General features: G+C 34.8%; 1 protein-coding gene across 13 annotated transcripts in view; it reads right to left on the minus strand.

Annotated features, from left to right (window-relative positions):
* The window catches only part of SCN2A (sodium voltage-gated channel alpha subunit 2), a 167,631-nt gene that overhangs the window by 59,499 nt on the left and 87,292 nt on the right, over positions 1–20,840 (minus strand). For all 13 annotated transcript variants that reach the window (XM_054258316.2, XM_054258317.2, XM_078327467.1 and 10 more), the window contains 3 exons: positions 16,233–16,577; positions 12,408–12,540; positions 7,859–8,097 (listed from right to left, as the gene is read on the minus strand). In XM_054258316.2, the coding sequence (XP_054114291.1) occupies positions 7,859–8,097; positions 12,408–12,540; positions 16,233–16,577 (717 nt within the window). The remainder of the gene's footprint in view (positions 1–7,858; positions 8,098–12,407; positions 12,541–16,232; positions 16,578–20,840) is intronic.

Genomic DNA, 20,840 nt, shown 5'->3' on the forward strand with positions numbered 1-20,840 from the left:
AGTAGCTGAGATTACAGGTGCGTGCCACCATGCCCAGCTAATTTTTTTGTATTTTTAGTAGAGGCAGGGTTTCGCCATGTTGGCCAGCCTGATCTTGAACTCCTGACCTCATGATTCACCTGCCCCAGCTTCCCAAAGTGCTGTAATAGCAGGCGTGAGCCACCATGCCTGGCCATGCTTTCCTTTATTCTTTTAGAGAGAATATGGTCAATTAATGGATCTCTTTTCGATTGTTAAATGAATCTTGCTTTTCTGAGATAATCCCCATGTGTTGAAGAAGTATTTATTACTTTTTTCTCTATTACTGGATTTTATTGATAATATTTCGCTAATGACTTTTTGCTTTTGTGTTCATGATGGATATTTTCCTGTAATTTTCTATGTAGAATTAATATTGTACCACTTTATGTAAAATATTCTAATCTTTTCATATATTCTACACTTACATATGTTATAAATCTCCACCTTAAACAATCAGGTGTCCTTATAAAAAAATTACCACAGGAACAGAAAACAAAATACTGCATGTTCTCACTTATAAGTGGGAACTAAACATTGAGTTCATAGGAACACAAACAAGGGAACAGCAGACACGTGAGAGGAGGATGAGGATCAAAGAACTACCTGTTGGGCACTGTGCTTATTTCCTGGGTGATGAACTAATCTGTATATCAAATCTCTGTAATACACAATTTATCTATTTAACAAACCTGTATATATACCCTCAAACCTAAAATAAATGTGAAAAAATTTAAGGAAAAAAAGTCAATCTTTCATATTTACCCACGTTTATTCATATCTAGTGACCATCATTCCCAGAACCAAATTTCAATCTGATATTTTTTGCATTGGGCCTAAAGAAATTCCATTAGCATTTCTTTCTTTCTTTCTTTCTTTCTTTCTTTCTTTCTTTCTTTCTTTCTTTCTTTCTTTCTTTCTTTCTTTCTTCCTTTCTTTCTTTCTTTCTTTTTGACATGAGGTTTTTTTGTTTTTTTGTTTTTTGAGACAGAGTTGCCCAGGCTGGAGTGCAATGGCACGATCTTGGCTCATTGCAACCTCTGCCTCCCAGGTTCAAGTGATTCTCCTGCCTCAGCTTCCTGAGTAGCTGGGATTACAGGCATGTGCCACCCCACACCCAGCTAATTTTTGTATTTTTATTAGAGACAGCATTTCACCATGTTGGTCAGGCTGGTCTCGAACTTCTGACCTCGTGATCCACTTGCCTTGGCCTTCTAAAGTGCTGAAATTACAGGCGTGAGCCTCTACGCCTGGCTCTTAGCATTTCTTGTAGTACAGTTTTGGTGGTAACAGCTTTTTTTGGTTTTTGTTTATCTTAAAATTATTTATTTCATTTTGATTTCTTTTGGATAGGTTCACTTTCTGTGGAATAGTAGACTTTTCTTTCTTTTATTTGGCCACTTTCTCCTGGCCTGAATTATTTCTGGTAAGATGTTTGTCCCATGTATACAGTAAGTATTGTTCTTCTGGTTGTTTCCAAAGATATTTGTTACTGCTGTTGTTTTCAGCAGCAAGACTAAGATGTGCCTAAGTACAGTGCCAAGCACCATTTGTTTAACAGACTTCTTTCCTTAATACAATTGTCTGGTAGTCTTGTTGAAAGCTAATTTAACATGGTCACTGAGATTTTATAAGTTAATATTAAGGTCTGTAAGCTAATATTTTTCACCAACTTTGAGAAACTTTTTTGGCCATTGTTTCCTCAAATATTTGTTCTGTTCCATTCTCTCTGTTTTCTCCTTCTGATTCTCCCATTATATAAATATTTAGACTACTTGATATTATCCCTTAGTATAAATAGACTCAGTTCGTTTTTCCTTTCAATTCTCCAGTGCTCAAATTGTATAATTTTTATTACTGTGCTTCGAGTTAACAACTATTTCTTCTGACATCCGCAATTTTCTTTTAAATATATCCAGTTAATTTTTCATATTAGAACGTGTATTTTTCAATTATAAAATTTCTAGATTATTCCTTTTTATAATTTTTGTTTTTTTCTGCTCATGTTTTCCATATGTTATTCCTTATGACCACGTTTTTTTCCCTTAAATTGCTCAACATATTTACAATAGCTCCTCCAAAGTCCTTTTTTTGTTTATTTTAACCATTCATGTCCAGATCTGTTTCTATGTATTGCTTTAATCTATTAACTATGAGTTACATTTTCCTATTTCTTCGCATATCTTATAGTTTTTCATGTGACATGGATATGTTTAATATTGGAAATACTTCAATCCTGGAAATCTATCCTCTAGATGTTAATACAGCATTATGAAAGATGATATATATAAGAACATTTACTGCAACATGGGGGCAAAGTATCTGGAATCAAATTGAACACCTGTCAGTAGGTGACTAGATTAAAAAGTAGTGATACGTGCATACTATGAAATATTAGTATATAATTCAGTGACTTGTAATATATTCACAGAGTTGTACAGTCATCACTATTATTGAATTTAGAACATTTTCATTGCCTTAAAAAGAACATGCACACCTCTTAGTTAGTTGTGGCTCCCACTTACTCTAATCCCCGCTGCCTGGCAACCCCTCATCTACTTTCTTTCTCTATGAATTTGCCTATTTTGAACATTTCATATAAATGGAGCAATATGATATGTAACCTTTTGTGACTGGCTTGGTTCACTTAGTATGTTTTCAAGGTTTGTTAATGTTATAGATTGTAGTTAATACTTCACTGCTTTTTATGGGTGAATAACATTTTATAGCATGGATATTTTGTTTATCCATTCGTCAGTTGAAAGACATTTGGAATGTTTTTAATTTTTAGTGTTATAAGTAATATTCTATAAGCATTCATGTGGAAATGTTTTTAATTCTTTTAGATATATATCTTTAAAAATTACTAAAATTGCCAGGTCATATGGTAATTCTACCTTAAACATTTTGAGGAACAGCTAAATTATTATCCAAAGTGTCTGCATCATTTTATATTCTCAACAGTAAAGTATAAGCATTCCAATTTCCCACATCCTTGCCAAAAAATGATATTGGCTTTTTTTCTGATTATAGCCATTTTAGTGGGTGTGAAGTGGTATCTCATTTTAGTTTTGATTTGCCTTTTCCCAAAAAGGCGGTGATGCAGACTGTCTTTTATGTGTTAATTGGGCTTTTGTATATCTTCTTTGTCAATATGTCTATTCAAATATTTTTATCATTTTTAAAGTGAGTTATCTATTTTTTTGTTGTTGAGTTATAGAAATCCTTTCTATATATTAGATACAAATCATGATCAGATATCTGAGTTGCAAATATCTTCTTCCATTCTAGAAGTTGCCTTTTTACTTGATGATATTGTTTACAGTACAAAAGTTTCTAATTTTAATAAAGTCTAGCAAATCTATTTTTTTCTTTTCTTGGGTGTGTTTTTGGTGTCATATCTAAGAAATCATTGCTTAATCATAGATCATGAAGATTTACTTCTAAATTTTCTTCTAACAGTTCATAGTTTTAGCTCCTACATTTAGGCCTATGATCTATCTTAATTTTTTATATGTTATTAAGTAAGGTTTGAATTCCATTCTTTCATATGTGGATATTCACTGTCCAAGCACCATTTGTTGAAAAGACTTCTTTCCTTAATAATGTTTTCTGGTAGTCTAGTTGACAGTACAACAATGTAAATCTAACATAAATGTAAAGATTTACTATCGGAATTTCAATTAGATTTCATTGATGTATATAGCTATCCTTATGCCAGTACCAAACTATTTTGCATACTTTTGCTTTGTAGTAAGTTTTAGTATTTGGAAGTTTCACTTCTCCAACTTTGTTTTCTTATAATTAAGATTGTGTTGGCATGTGGTCTCTTGCATTTTCATATAACAATTACAGCCAATTTGCCACTTTCTGCAAAATAGGTAGTTGGGATTTTTGATATGAATTTTTTTATATGGATTGCATTAAACTTGTAGATTAATTTGGTGAGCATTGCCAAGTTAACAATGTTTTCTTCTAATCTACGAATATAAAATGTGGTTTCATTCATTGAGTACCTCTTTAATTTCTTTCAACAATATTTTATAGCTTTCAGCGTACAAGTCTCACACTTATTTGGTTAAATTTATTCCTAAGTAATTTATTATTTTGATGTTATTAATAGAATTTTACTAATTTTATTTTCTGATTGTTCATTACTAGTGTTTAGAAACATAATGGAGTTTTGTATATTGATCTTGTATTCTTCAATCTTAGTTATTTGTTCTAACAGTGTGTGTGTGTGTGTGTGTGTGTGTGTGTATTTTATAGGATTTTCTAAATACAAGATTATATATTTATTAACAGAATTTACTTCTTGTGCTCCAATCTAGATGCCATTAATTCTTTTTCTTCTCTTAATTCCCTAGCTAGAACTTTCAGTACAATATTGAAAACAAGTAGCAAGAGCAAGCAACCTTTCCTTCTTTTTGACCTGAAGGTAAAAGCATCTAAAGTGGCCGGGTGCGGTGGCTCAAGCCTGTAATCCCAGCACTTTGGGAGGCCTAGGAGGGTGGATCACAAGGTCAAGAGATCGAGACCATACTGGTCAACATGGTAAAACCCTGTCTCTATTAAAAATACAAAAAATTAGCTGGGCATGGTGGCGCGTGCCTGTAGTCCCAGCTACTCAGGAGGCTGAGGCAGGAGAATTGCCTGAACCCAGGAGGCGGAGATTGTGGTGAGCCGAGATCGTGCCATTGCACTCCAGCCTGGGTAACAAGAGCGAAACTCCATCTCAAAAAAAAAAAAAAAAGAAAAGAAAAGGCATCTAAAGTAACTATTAAGAGTAATGTGAGATCTTTTGAGATGGTGTTTATCAGGCTGAAGTTCTTTTCTATTTCAAGTTTGCTGAGTGTTTATTATGAAACACTTTGACTTTTTCCAATGTGATTTCTGCATCTATTGAGATGATTGTGTCATTTTAAAAATTAATATGATACATTATGTTAACTAATTTTTTAATGTTATTCCAACCTTACATCACTGGGCTAAATTTCACTTGTTCAGAGTATATATTCCAAAAATCTAAATATGCTGTGTGATTTGGTTTCTAGTATTTTATTGAGGATTATATTGCCTATGTTCATATGGGATATGGCTGGTCTATATTTGTGTCTGTATTATTTTCTTATAATGTTTTTATTTAGCATTAATATTGGGGTAGTTCTAGCTTCATAAAGTGGGTTGGGAAGTATTCCCTTGTCTTCCATTTGTTGAAACAGTTTATTAAAGATTGATATTAATGTTCCATTGAATATTTGGCAAAATTAACCAGTGAAACTGTCTGGATTCAGGCTTTTATTGGTGGGAAGTATTTTTTTAACTGTGAATTCAATTTTTACTTATTATAGGTGTATTCAGATATTTTATGACTTCTTGAGTCATTTTTAGTAGTTTGTTACTTTCTAGTAATTTTTCAGTTTCACCTAGGTTATCCAGTTTTCTGGTTTTATTATATTCCTTATCCTCCTTTTTTTTATTTCTAAAAGATCCATGGTGATCTTCTCTTTTTTATTTTGAATTTAATACGTTTCGTATTTTTTTTTCTTGGTTAGCCTAGCTAAAGATTTGTCACTTCTATTGATTTTTTCAAAGAAACAGCTTTTGGAATTATTGCTTTTTCTCTATTGTTTTTCTGTTCTTTATTATTTGTCTTCTGCTAATTTCAGGTTTAATTTGCTCTTCTTTTTCTAGTTTCTTAAGGAGGATCTTAAATTATCAATTTGAGAAATCCTCTGATTTACTATAGGTATTTAAAATATAAATTTGTCTCTAAATATTGTTTTAGCTGCCCTCATTAATTTCAGTTTGATTTGGTTTCATTTTCAGTCATCCTATTTTCTAATTTCTCTGATGATATCTTCTTAACTCAACAGTTTTAAGAGTAAGTTGTTTAATTTCCATATATTTGTGATTTTCCACATTGACTTATTACAAATTTCTAACTTCATTTTCTTCTTTTTCAGAAAAATGCTGTTTTATTTTAATTTTTAAAACTTGATTGAGGTGTGTTTTATGACCTAACATATAACATACCCTGGGGAATTTTCTACCAGCATTTGAGAAGAATGTGTATCCTCCCTGCAGATTTTCTACTATTCCATAATTCACCTCAGATACAAATCTTATATTACTTTACACATAAAACAACCCCAGCTTGGATTGTCTATCTATTGTTTATTTCTTCCTAGTATTCATCCTCCTTCTGGTAATGGTATCCTAATTTTTGTCTTCATAATTCCACTCATTTATGCTGCCTCCAGTGATAATATATGATTCTGATTTAAGCAAATATGTCATTAAAACGCCAGAGCTAGGGTAACTGACTGGTTTAGGAATGGTCATTTAACTCCGACCAGGTCAATGATATTCAATTTTTTGGCCTTAATGAAAGCTACTTGTTAGGAAGCACAATCTTTCTGTACATGGAGCTACATTAGTAGAACAAAACTTGATAGAAGCTTGACAATAATAGGAAAATACCCAGCTGAAGAGGAAGGTCTCATATTGGGAAGAAGAGAGACAAGAAGCTGATTCCCAATGACGCTGGTTGAGAACCTGAATCTAGCCAGGTTGGAACCTAGAGCTAGTTCCAAATGGGCTTGAGTAACTTGGGATAATGAAGTCCCTTTATTTTTGTTTAAGCTCATTTAACATGAATTCTTATATTTACCTCCAAAGGCTTTCTTCTTTCAATTGCTACCTTCCCTTTTCACGTTTTTTTTTTTTTTAGAGATAATGTTGAAGAGATTCTTACATAGGTCTAAATTTGGACTAGGTAATATTATTGTCCTTTCCTACTCTAAGCTTCTGTGATCTTTGCCTACAGCACACAGTACTCTCTGAAATAGTTTTCAGAGTCTGATACAGCATTCAGGCCTTTTATTTCTCTGTTAATTTCTTATGGATACAGTTTCCCAACTACAAAATACAGACAATTTATAGTAAACATCTTAAGACTGATTTTGTGGGAATCTAGAGAGAGAGATTTAATGTGAACCATTTAGTCCAATATCTGATACAAAATAAGTAACCAACATATGCCAATTTTATCATTTAATTTAGTTAAGACCTATCTGAAATATAATTCAAAAATATAGTGGTTATTTCAGCGCCTAAAAATATTGTATGTTATACTTTACACCATATTATTGATAATCTCTGTATAATCTGTTTATATGTTCATTTATCAAGTTGGGAAATTAATAAGCATTTTATACTTGTATAAATATACTTTTTGCATGATTTGATTAATTTTATCTCTGTATAAGACCACTCTAATATCTATCACTATATTATATTGTAATATCAATATGTATCCAGTAAATGCTAATATATATATTTTTTAAATTATATAATTTCTAAATTTAATATTGCTAAGACTGTAGAAGAAACAAAAACAAAAAATAGTAATCCCCCATACAATGTTTCCTCCCTACATAATTCATCTTGATGTATTTACAAATGATATTTCAAAATTATCTAAAAAGCATATTTCATAATTTGTTTGGTAAATGCAGACATGTCCTAAAAATCTATTCTAAATATCTTAGAGCACATCGGAATTTGTTATAGATCAATGTCCTTGGAGGACAACTCAGAATCATCTTCTGGTAAATAAGCAATTTAAATTCAATTCTAAATCAAATTGCATATAAATTCTTTGACTCTTTTTTACTATGGTAGCAATATATTTTTGTTATTTAAAAAGGATGCTAAACATTTGATGTCAAAGTATAATGGCCAATTAGTTGATATTTAATTTGAGAGCAATATGTAAAATTCACTAAAGCACTTATAAATTCTTTTAATGGGAAGAGAAACTCTCAATGTGGCTTACCAGGTTCCCAACAGACAGCACACTGCTGAACTGCTCCGTCATGGGATAGTGCTCCATAGCCATGAAGAGTGTATTTAAGACAATGCAGATGGTGATGGCAAGGTCAACAAATGGATCCATCACAACCAGATTGACAAGATGTTTCACCTTTAACCATGGTTTACAACAATCCCAAATCAAACACATATTAGCAAATTTATACCAGCATGGTGGGCACTTCTGTCTGGATTCTTCAAGTTCTGGAAGAAAAAAAGTTAGAATTCTCATGAAAACTGCTTACTTTCTACTAAGCAGTCTTTGGTTTAAATTAAAATCTATTTTAAAAATCTAAAGTTGTTAAAAGATATTATGGGTAAATCTGCTGGCGGAACGGGGAAAAAATTCACAATAGGTTTGCTGTCGTAGAAAGGATCAGTCTAGAAAGGCTAGTAAGCTTTTCAAATGTATCCTGGCTAAACATAGTTTCCAAGATTCTATTGGCAATACTAAATTGTCTGATACTTATCTTCAAGGCTGCCAGAAACTAATGAGTAGAACCTGTGTTAAGTACACTTAAATCTCATCCATGTTCCAGATAGAGTGAGAAGCACATATGTTATCAGAGATATCTCAGGAGATGTCCTAAGAACCTTAATCAGTCACACTGAATGTCAGTTTCTTGGATTAGATATGTTGTGGTGATCTTCTAATGAGATAATTTTTTCAGTATTGCCAAACTCAGTTTAAAAGACTCAAATTAAGTTTTGTTAGATCATAGGCTTGCATATTAAACTCAACAAAGTTCCATCTCTCTACATTTCTTATTTAACTAGAGAGCATAAAAAAAGAGAAATTACCCCAGCCTAAGAAACTGGAGTCCTCACTGTTATATAAATCAACATTTCACAAAGTGGGACTCATTTATTACTGGAAAAATACAAAGGATTTTAGGTGAAACATACACATAATTTATACATTTTCATAGTATACACTTATTTTAATGTACTGAAATATATAACAATCATATCAAACCAAGGACATAAAATTTTATATTAAAATGCATTTATTCAAGGAAAATGTACAATGTCAAGAAGAATTTCAACCGAATTTTGGAGAGAAGACAGAAATGCACAGATCTTTAACGTGATACTCAAAATACTGAAATTTGGTAAATATCAGCAAAGAAATTTGGGGAATTAGGAAGTGAAAAATTGTCTACCATCTTCCTTTGTCAAGATAATCTCTTTGTCAACTTATGAACAAGAAAAATATGCAGCATTTGTTGTCTTCTGTCAATATCATTGCTGTACACCCTATTACCTGTCCTGCCAAAAATGAGGCCATCAGCTCTTAGCACTGAAATAGAGGCAAGGTTTCTTCTTTTTAAAATCCATGGCATAGTTGACTCTATTCAGTCACTTTACTACCGTGGCAACTGGAACATCTGTCCACATCTGGCACAGTTTACTATGTACTAAACCTTGTAAGAGTGGAACTAGCATATGAAAGGACAGTCACAACCACAGATAATAATTTTTCTTCTACATTTGCTGCTAATTAATTCTGTAATACTATTTTCCTAAGTAAATTAATTTATTACTTATTGTTTTTAACATTTCCATTAAAGATAGATTTTTCAATTGCGTCTTTAAATATTGAAAATCTTCTAGTACAAAATTTGTTTGCATTTCTCTTAATATGTAATGTTGTAAACAATAAACACTTGATTTATAATTAAGAGAAAAAATATAGTTATTAGGCACTAGTTATTTTGTAAATACTTCTAAACTCCCAAATAACCTTATATGAAGATATTATTATTTACAGTAAATAACAAGAGAAACCACAAAATATAATTTTGTCTGCACAGTGTCATAAGAAGACTTTTTCTTTTCATGCCAGCTGTCATTTAGCAAACAAAGAGAAGCAAACAGGAATTGCATAGAAAAAAAATAAACTGGAGAAAATTTCAAAAAATGAAATTCAGCAAGTGTGGCTCATCTTGACAGTAGGAATAACTGGAACAAAGTTGTCTATGTTCTAAAATAAAATAATTCAATTATTCATTCCAAAAAAAGGGAATCTCACACTTTAAAACAAAGTGAAGCATTCAGGAGAGAACTGCAGCCACATCTCCATTATTCCCGTGTGGGTCATCCACACTGAGAATCACTTATAATTAATATGTCTGTCTTCTGCTGGCTCACCATGATTCTTTAGGTGCTTCTAACTCACCCTCCCACCATCCTTCACAAAGGTGTGACCAGGAAACATTTCTATGTGGTTTTGCATTTTTAAAAATTTGAAAAGCAAATGATTCATTTTTGCTAATCCACTACAGCTTCATGAAGCATGAGGCTATCCATTACCCTGAACAACGGAGACTTGGCTGTAGTTAAAAAGAAGAAAAATTAAAATTGCCAACTCGATCAACAAGCCTGGTTCATAAGAAGGGAAGGTGAACTAAACAATGATCGGACTTAGAAGGCGGGATCTCCAAATAAAGAGATTACATCAACAAAGAAAACTTTGCATCATTCTCAGAAACCAAAAAAAAGGGGGGGTTGGGGAGACCAGCTTAAGTCAGCCTGAGTATGCATGTATGTGATATTGCTAGCAATCAGCCTTTACCAATGTCACACTCAACGTGTCTACATACCATTGAATAAAGAAAAGTCAGTTTTCATTCTAGATAATTGATAAAAACAGAATACGAACTTGGCCATCATTCCTCACAAATATACAAAGTCAAAAGCTCTGCAGATAATAAAACGAAAACACTCTCAGTCTTCAGCTTCCTAGGTTGCATTTATTTCTAGGATATCCTTTCCATTCTAAGCAACTCTGTGTCACGTAGTTCCATGGAGAGAGGTGTGGATGCGTTTTTGAACTCCAAATCTTAATTAATGGTCAAGTCCAATCTTGTAGATATTTGATGTTTTGTAAGTAATGTCTTATTTAGCTCAAACTTAATGCTATCAGAAGTGCAAAGCATGACTGTTGATTTAGACTTACCCTGTCTCCTTCTCTACTTCCTGCTTTAGGGAGCAGACATGCTGCTGACATCGGTAGCAGAACCACTGGCAGCTTCCTCTCAGTGGTTTTGCTATGGCAAGGAGCAGAAGGCCAGACAATCTTCAAAAGATTTACCTGGAGGGACAGGGAGGAGCAAGCTACTGGCAGCTGGGGGGAAGAGGGAGTGCAAGCTAATGCAGGCGAGGTTGGGGAAGAACGTACTAGAGTTTAATATTCCATTGAAATCAGTGAAAAGGTTTCTGATACTGCATTAGGACATTATGAAAATTGGGTCTTGTAATACTGACTTGTCTGTATTATACACGGTCATCTACACTGTGAGTTTATTTTTGGCTGTGACTTTCAGGCTTTTGGTATTGGTATTAATAGTATTAAGAGATCTTTGCATGAAGACTGGAAAAGAATTATTCTGGGAATCTATCCAATCTCAAGAGAAACTCTACCAACAAGAAAAGCATGTGTATGCTTGCTCTCTTTCACTTTCATTCTCCTTTTCTCTTCTTCTCTGACACTTCAACACACACACACACACACACACACACTCACTCACACACATACCTGGGAAGGGGTGCAAGGAAGACGGTTTGTAAAGAGATAGGAAGAGAAAGAAATAGAAGGGCAAGGAAGGGGGATAGAACACATTTTACATGAAAATATTTTCCAAGTAGTTGAAGTTCATAGTTGTTTGAATTCTCTTACAGTATGGAAAAACAAAAACATGTGAATTAACAAAAATAGCAATAACAAAACAACTAACAATTATAATATTTATTAACTATCTTCTGCATGCCAAGTACATCAGTGTTTTATCCAAGAAGACTTATTTAACCCATTCAACAACCTTATGCCTAAACATTATCATCCACACTTTATTGATGAGGAGACTGAAATTCAGAGTCATAAATTAACACACTTAACACATGGCAGAGCCAGAAATTTATCACAGATTAAGCTGTCCCCAAAGTCTTTATTTTGGCATTCTGAGATCCAGACTTCTAAGCATTATGCTATTTAGATAAAATCTTCAACTAAAGAGAAAGCTGGTAAACTGTAAGAACCTAGTCAGAGAAAGGCAAAAGTAGAACTATAAAATTTTAAACACTTTGCTTCAAGAAGATTAATATTAAACCCTAATTCACATTTTTAATTTATATTTTGGGTTAAGTCATAGAATTGTATAACTCGTGTCTCAAGCAGTTAATACAATCCAAACGGGTTAGCGTCGTCATAAGAAAAAGCATTTATCTTTATGTCCTTTTCAACGTCATGCACACAAGTTTCAATGTTTAGAATTTAATGTATGAAAGTGGTGTTCAAAATATACCTTTACAGAAGCTTTCTGGAGAATAAATATAAAAAAAATATGGAAGATACTAGAATCCATGTGTTGTGCACAGATTTTACTTTTACTTAGTAAAATGTATAATGATGACACAGTATCAAGTCAGAAAGTATTTTATTGGGATTTATGAAGTGTTTTTTTTTTATTCTTACCAAAGCACTAAGTAACTATGATGCAAGACTTTTGACATACCTTCCATGGTGTTGGTCAAAATACTGGCTATACTCATTGCTCTTTGTCTTGATGTAGGATCTTCCAACAAATCCATGGAAACATGATAAGAACTGGACCGTCTCTTTCTTATTTCTGTTTCAGTAGTTGTGCCCTAAAAATAGAATTTCAGATGAAATAGCCACTATTTTTGAAGGCAGCAAAGCCCAAAGCAGTCCAATAACCGGTGTTACTTAACTAAAAGTACACCATGCTTTCTCAGATGTAAAAAGCTCACTAAGATATTGTTGGAATTATAATTCTCAGCTTTTGGGAAGGCTTGGGTTTGCCAAGATCAGCTTTACTATTCCTCCATCCCAGGGCTTTGGACTGGAGAGACCAGACCTAGTATTGGATAGATAGCCTGTTAGCATTTCAGCCAATCCTACTTAGGACTTCAGACAGAAACATATTGTTTCCTAATTTTCACTCAGGTTGAGTGTTTAGCTCTTTATAGACATATATTCATCTAGTTTAATATGTGAACAAAGATGTTGGAAAGTTTTCTTCATATGTATCAGTAACAGTTCCCCTAAAATGTGAATTTCAGCTGTAAAATGCTTTCTCATTTATTAGAGACAGGTAACGTTTCCCAACATCCCTAATCACAACACTACATTTTAGAATTAATCTATAACTTTGTCTTATATTTAAAAAACAACTTTATCCACAAAACCATCCATTCTTGGTATTGAAACTCTAATGTAAGGAGACAATACCAATGTGAGGGACTATGATTTTTAATAATGATACAATGATCTGATAATCTCCTCTTCCAAAATAAACTCATCAGGATTTCAACATGGACAAAAATTTATTTCTACTTCAGGAGATCAAACAATGATGTTAATTATCTCAGGAAAAAAGGGTAAAGCTAAATAATTTCAAATGCAGGTCTGAGTGTTAATAATAAATTTAAAACTTTTATTTGTTTGAGGACTTTATTTCTAAAAGAGCAATATGATCTAAATATAATAATATGATTAAAATATTATTTATTTTGGTCATATTCTATTATGACATGAACAATTAGCAGTATTTTATCTTTTGTAACCTGAATTATTCTAATGCATACATATTCAAAACCAAAATTTCCTCTCAATGGATATGATTGTCACTAATGGTAATAAACATCCATACAGGTCATTCTAAAATTAACTGTAAGGTAAAAAGAAGTAAGATTAATGAGAAAAGAAGTAACCTATGTCTAAAAATAAAACTATTTTAATCAAAATGTTTTCACAGTAGCCAAGATATGGAAATAGCCTAAGTATCCATCAACAGATAAAAGGCTAAAGAAAATGTGGCATATGTGCACAATGGAATGTTATTTGGTGTTCAAAAAGAAGGAAATACTGCCATTTGTGATAGCATGGATGAACCAGAAGGACACTATGCTGAGTGAAATAAGATAACAGAAATACAAACACTGCATGATCTTACTTATATGCAATCTAAAAAAAAAAAAAAAACAACCTTGAACTCATATTAACAAAGTAGAATGGTGATTATCAGAAACTGGAGTGAGGGGAGAAAGAGATGATGTTATTCAAAAGATACAAAGTCTCAGTTATAAGATAAATAAGTTCTGGAGAATTTAAAATATTTCAGATTATCAGAAAGAGGCAAAGGTTTAAGAAAAAAAAAAATAAGATCACCTGAGGATCATCTAGTCCCTTCTGTGCTATACAGAAGCACATGTACAACCCTAGATTTGTCTAATTTTCAAATAGATTCCAAAACTTCTAACGACATTACTGAGGAAATTCTTAAGTTAAATATCCTCGATTGAATTTATGTGTGCAGTACAGGAACTGAGGTGCTTTTGAGGATGTCATTTGCCCATAGCTATTTATTTTCTATTGTCATTTCCTCTCTGCTTCCTCCAAAAGCCTACTTCATTTGTCTACACCTTCAGCTCAACTTTGCAGTAGTACAGTGCCCTGCCTCAAAGCACCTAAAATTGTAAGATCAAAGAATGAAGTTGAGGAAATAGGAGCTAAAGGGATCACACGAAGATCTGCTTCAAGCTGGCCCAACTTTGCCTTCAGAGATTTGTCCCATCCTCTATGATAGGAAGGGAGATTTATGATAATTATTGATAAATGCTGATAATTTCTGACAGACTGACATTCTTTCTGTATTCCTGCTTGGTAATTATAGATTTGTTTTTGTTTACTCAATTAATATTTATAAAGATCAGTGATAAACATACTTTATTATATATAATAATTATTTGGGATGCTTGTTAAAGAGGAAGATTCCCAGACCTTGTTCTAATCAGTGTTTTGGTCTGAATAGGTCTGGGTAGGCACAGAAATCTCTGGTATTAAGAAGAATCTCAGGAGATTCTGATGTAAGTAGTATGAAGGTGAAGTACATTTTGAGAAAAATTGGTTAAAATGAAAGTGTTTAAGTGTTTATTTTCTTAACCATCTCTTCCTTTCAATTTAAAGAAATTAAAAATAACTCAGTGGGAGGCAATATTTCATCACTGATAGAATGTAGGTTCAGTAACTAGCATAGCTGGAGTCAAATCTTAGCTCCACCATGCACTGGCCTCAGTTTCCTCCTCTGTAAAATTAGGATAATATTAATAACCATCAAAAAGGTTGTTGTGAGGGTTAGATGAATTAACACATGTAAAATGTTCTGGACAGTGTCCAGTACATGGTTAGCTATGATCGTTTTTTAAGAAGAGTTGATACTCTCTCTTTATTCTTCTGGTTTCTCCACTAAGAAGTTCTACTTTTCTCACAACTAAACCTGACTACAGAATACCTGGACTTCTCTGGTAGAAAGAGGTGGGGAGAGGCCATACAAACAATGTAAAGAAGATAATGTCTATTTTATAATTCAAGATAAGAAGCTCTTCCATTAGGTGACTGAAAACTCACTCCATATCATTTTAATGTGGCTCAAAGAACTTGTCCAATGATAATAAATGGAGCTATGTTAAAAAAAAAAAACAAGAAGACATTTTAATTTGCTATAAAATACAATCAAGTGATATTGCCAAAAGATTTTTTTTCTAGCTAATGAAATTTTATTTAATATGTACATTAAAAGCATCTTATGGTTTATGAAGTAATTTCAGTAATATAGTTTTATCAGTTTCTAGTATGTAGTTGAAACCCTTTCCCATATGATTGATTTTGGGCCACTTTGTTTACAATAAGAATTTATGACAGTAATATAAAAATTGAAAGCTGCTCTAAAAATGACAACCCATGATTCTGTACCAGGTACTTTCTGAGTGGATTCTTCACTATACAAATTTACAATGGTTGAGGTCATTAGAGTGGATGCTAAAAAGGTTACAACACTCTGACCTGCAAAGAGAGGCAATGTTGCACTATGGGATTTAAATCTATTTAGTAATAGTATCTACTGCAAGTGGAAGTATTCAAACCTCCTTTTAAATGAACAACAATCACAAAATCTGTAAGATAAGTATTTATTTAATTTGTGAGCATTAATTTCCTTGGCTTTAGTTTAATTATATGAATCAAACATTATGCTTGATAAATTGTTGCTTTGCTTTTTGGCAAGTTTCATACTATAGTGATAATAATGAAAGAATACTTTCAATTATATTCTCTGACAGCCAACCTAGATTTTTAATTACTTTCTAGAAAAGTCTAAATAGAACAATTTGACAAGATAAGTTAATAGCTTGATTGAACAAACTCCCAGTCTTGGGACAACAAACTCAACAAAATTCTTTAGATGTGAAAATGGAAAAACACTCCTGCTTGCACCAGCCACAACTCTCTTCCCGTCAGCAGCAGTTTTAATTGGCCTCACCTCTGGCAGGAGCTGTCCAGCAGATGTGAGGGTAGAAGGACCCCCGACCAGGGAGACCACACCGTTGCAGTCCACAGCGCTATGCATCTTCCCGTTCATGGGCAGGATGGGGAGCACTCTGGAGGCACGGCTGGCCTGGCTGACATTGCTGTGGCGCCGTTCCCCATGTCTGTGCGGCACGAACAGAGAGTCTCTTCGGCTGTCATTGTCCTCGAAGGTGCTGTGCTCATCATCAGCAAAGTCATTCTCAGAGCCAATATCTTTTGTTCGACCTCTGAAGCTGAAAAGGCTTGCCCTACTGTTGCGTCTTGGAGAGAAAAGGGAGCCACGGATGCTCAGTAAGGACTATACACGAGAGAAGAAACAAAAACCAGATGAACAGAATTAAGAGCTGGCATTCTGAAAAACACGAATCAATTCATTGTGCCATAGTGGTTGACTTACTCAAGGATAAGTCATGGATATGTGGAAACAAGGGCCCCTGTGATTTTTTGGCAATTTCCACAAGGTTCACCTTTTCTATTTCACTTTTCTTTTTTCTCCTTCCTCCATTTTTCATCTTCTGCTCTCTTTTCTTCTACTCTACCCGTACCCCAACATAGTCAGAAGTGTCCCCATAATATTGTTTTGTCCCATTACTGGCATCTGCAACTGATACTTTTGATAGACCCTTCTTTAGAAGTTAATTTCAGTTAACAATCCAATGGAAAACAATTAAACACAAACCTACCTTTAGATCCTTTAAAGTCAAAAATATAGCCAGTAAGAATTCACTAGTGACCACACCCTGATGCAAATCTTACCATAGAGGAAATATAATTAATCTTGCTAGTAGGGACATTTAATTATAGTACAAGGGGAAGCTTCTCCACTTCCCTTTGCATATTTTATGATGGTCTTCATGAATAAATTAAATTGAGCTGAAATAACTGTATGATTTATTCCCCAATTTTCACCCTTTTATCTGTCTCAAGAAATCTGAGGGCAATATTTACAAAAACTTAATATGCAGCCATAAAAAACAATGAGTTCGTGTCCTTTATAGGGACATGGATGAACCTGGAAAACATCATTCTCAGCAAACTGACACAAGAACAGAAAATCAAACACCGTATGTTTTCAGTTATAGGTGGGTGTTGAACAATGAGAACACATGGACATAGGGAGAGGAGCATCACACACTGGGGTCTCTCAGGGGGAAATGGGGAGGGACAGTGGGGGGTGGGGAGTTGGGGAGAGAAAGCATGGGGAGAAAGGTCAGATATAGGTGATGGGGAGGAAGGCAGCAAATCATACTGCCGTGTGTGTACCTGTGCAACAATTTTGCATGTTCCTCACATGTACCCCAAAATCTAAAATGCAATTTAAAAAAAAGAATCTGATCGCAACCACTTAAATTTTTTTTAAAAATCAGTACTCTGATTATCCTTGATAAATGCTCCTCAACTCTCAGACCAGGTAATCTGGGAGACCCTAACTTCAATTCCTGCTGGATCCAGGAATTGAGGTTAGGGTGTCCTAATGTCCCAGGCAATGTCCTAAGCCTAGCCAATCAATGTATTCTACACATAGTTTAAAAATGGGCATGGGATCCTGCTTGGTCAATTGAAAGATATCCCTGTCTTTTACAACTGTTGAGGAAATAGTGATTTTTCACCTGAGGCTGCTAAAAATATTGGCTCTAAGTTTGGATCTGCAGTGACATCTCACTACCATGTGGGAGAAACCTGGATTCAGATATGGAAAAGGACAATGGTCATGGTAGCATGTCTTGAGCTTCTGAGTCCATTCATGCTTAAAGCTACTCACAGACATTATTTACATCATGTAATGCATTCTCTTTTTTACTTGCATTGGATTTAAGTGATTATTAATGGAAATAATACTAATTTCATCATTTAAGTATCATTGGTTTTATCTTTTTCTTGACAAAAGTTTAAAACCAATGAACACCATTATTTTATACCTATTAATATCTAGGTTTTTATATTTATTTCTAAGCAATATGATTTGGCTGTGTCCCCACCCAGATCTTATCTTGAGTTATCATCTCCCATAATTTTCATTGCTCAGTGAGGGACCTGATGAGAAATAGTTGAATCATGGCGGTGGTTTCCTCCATACTGTTCTCGTGGTAGTGAATAAGTCTCATGAGATCTCATGGTTTTATTGGGGAGAAATCCCTTTTGCTTGGCTCTCACTCTCTTTGCCTGCCTCCATCCATGTAAGATGTGACTTGCTCCTCTTTGCCTTCTGCCATGATTGTGAGGCTTTCCCAGCCACATAGAACTGTAAGTCCAATTAAACCTCTTTCTTTGGTAAATTGCCCAGTCACAGGTATGTCTTTATTAACAGCATGAAAACAGACTAATATAGTAAATTGGTACCAGAAATGGGGCACTGCTGCAAAGATACCCAAAAACGTGGAAGCAACTTTGGAACTGGGTAACATGCAGAGATTAAAACAGTTTGGAGGGCTTAGAAAAAGATAGGACAACGTGGGAAAGTTTGGAACTTCATAGAGACTTGTTGAATGGCTTTGACCAAAAGTCTGATAACAATATGGACAATAAGGTCCAGGATAAGGTGGTCTCAGATGGAGATGAGGAACTTGTTGGGAACTGGAGTAACGGTGACTCTTGTTATGTTTTAGCAAAGAGACTGGTGGCATTTTGCCCCTGTCCTAGACATCTGCATAGCTTTGAACTTGGGAGAGATGATTTAGCGTATGTGGCAGAAGAAATTTCCAAGCAGCAGACATTCAAGAGGTGACTTGGGTGATGTTAAAGGCATTCAGTTTCATAAGGTAAGCAGAGCATGAAGAAAAGTTGCAGCCTGACAATGCAAAAGAAAAGAAAATCCCATTTTCTGAAGAGAAATTCAAGCCAGCTGCAGAAGTTTGCATAAATAACGAGCAGCTGAATGTTAATACCCAAGACAATGGGGAAAATGTCTCTCATTTTGCATAAGTAATGAGGAGCTGAATGTTAATCCCCAAGCCAATGGGGCATGTCAGAGACCTTTGCAGTAGCCCCTCCCATCACAGACCCAGAGGCCTAATAGGAAAAAGCGGTTTTGTGAGCTGAGCCCTGGGTCTCATGCTGTGTGCAGCCTAGGGACTTGGTGCCCTGCATCCCTGTGGCTCCAGCCATGGTTGGAAGGGGCAAATGTAGAGCTAGGCCCATAGCTTCACAGGGTGCAAGCCTCAAGCATTGGCAGCTTCCACATGATTTTGGGCCTGCCAGTGCATAGAAGTCAAGAGTTGGGATTTGGGAACCTCTGCCTTGATTTCAGAGGATGTATGGAAATGCTCGGAGGTACAGGCAGAAGTTTGCTCCAGGGGCAGGGCTCTCATAGAGAACCTCTGCTAAAATGCTGAGGAAGAGAAACATGAGGTTGGAGCCCCCCACACTGAGTGCCTACTGGGGCACTGCCTTGTGGAGTTGTGAGAAGAGAGCCACCATCCTCCAGACTCCAGAATAATAGTAGATCCACCAACAGCTTGCACTATGCACCTGGTAAAGCCACAGACACTCAAATCCAACCTGTGAAGGCAGCCAAGAAGGAGGCTGTACCCTGCAAAGCCACAGAGGTGGAGCTGCCCAAGATTATGGGAACCCACCTCTTGCATCAGCATAACCTGGTTGTGAGACATGGAGTCAGCAGAGATCATTTCGGAGCTTTAAGATTTGACTGCCTTGATGGATTTTGAACTTGCATGGAGCCTGTAGCCCCTTTGTTTTGGCCAATTTCTCCCATTTGGAATGGCTGTATTTACTATTGCCTGTACCCCCATTGTATCTAGGAAGTAACTATTTTGCTTTTGACTTTTCAGACTCATAGGCAGAAGGTACTTGCCCTGTCCCCTAATGAGCCTTTGGACTGTGGACTTTTGAATTAATCTTGAAATGAGTTAAGGCTTTGGGGGACTGTAGGGAAGGCATGATTGGTTTTGAAATGTGAGGACATGAAATTTGGGAGGGACAAAATGACATGGTTTAGCTGTGTCCCCACCGAGATCTCATATTGAGTTATATCTCCCATAATTCCCATTGTTGTGGAAGGGACCTGGTGGGAGATAGTTAAATCATGGCAGTTGTTTCCCCCATACTGTTCTCATGGTAGTGAATGAGTCTCACGAGATCTGATGGTTTTATGGGGAAAAACCTCTTTTGCCTGGCTTTCACTCTCTCTTTGTCTGCCACCATTCACATAAAATGTGACTTGCTCCTCCTTGCCTTCCACCATGATCATGAGGCCTCCCCAGCCATGTGGAATTAAACCTCTTTCTCTGGTAAATTGCCCAGTCTCAGGTATTTCTTTATCAGCAGAGTAATACACTGACCAATATGGATGCTTTTTATTTTCTTTCCAGCTAAAGAATTACTTTTTCTCAATAGTATCTGTTAGTGTCTATTAAATGTCATTAAACTATCTTATGTGATTCTATTCACTATTTAAAGTAAGAAGTACTTCTAAGAAGAGTTACTGCTCCCACAACAGAAGGCATCTCTCCTTTGGCTGTTCCTGTGCTTTTCTATCCTATTAACTGTATTAGCAAGATTCATTCTTTTATTGTTTTCCATACAAGCAGTTATTTTTAAAGCC

The sequence above is a fragment of the Callithrix jacchus genome, chromosome 6 (assembly GCF_049354715.1).
Source record: "Callithrix jacchus isolate 240 chromosome 6, calJac240_pri, whole genome shotgun sequence".
NCBI lineage: Eukaryota > Metazoa > Chordata > Mammalia > Primates > Cebidae > Callithrix > Callithrix jacchus.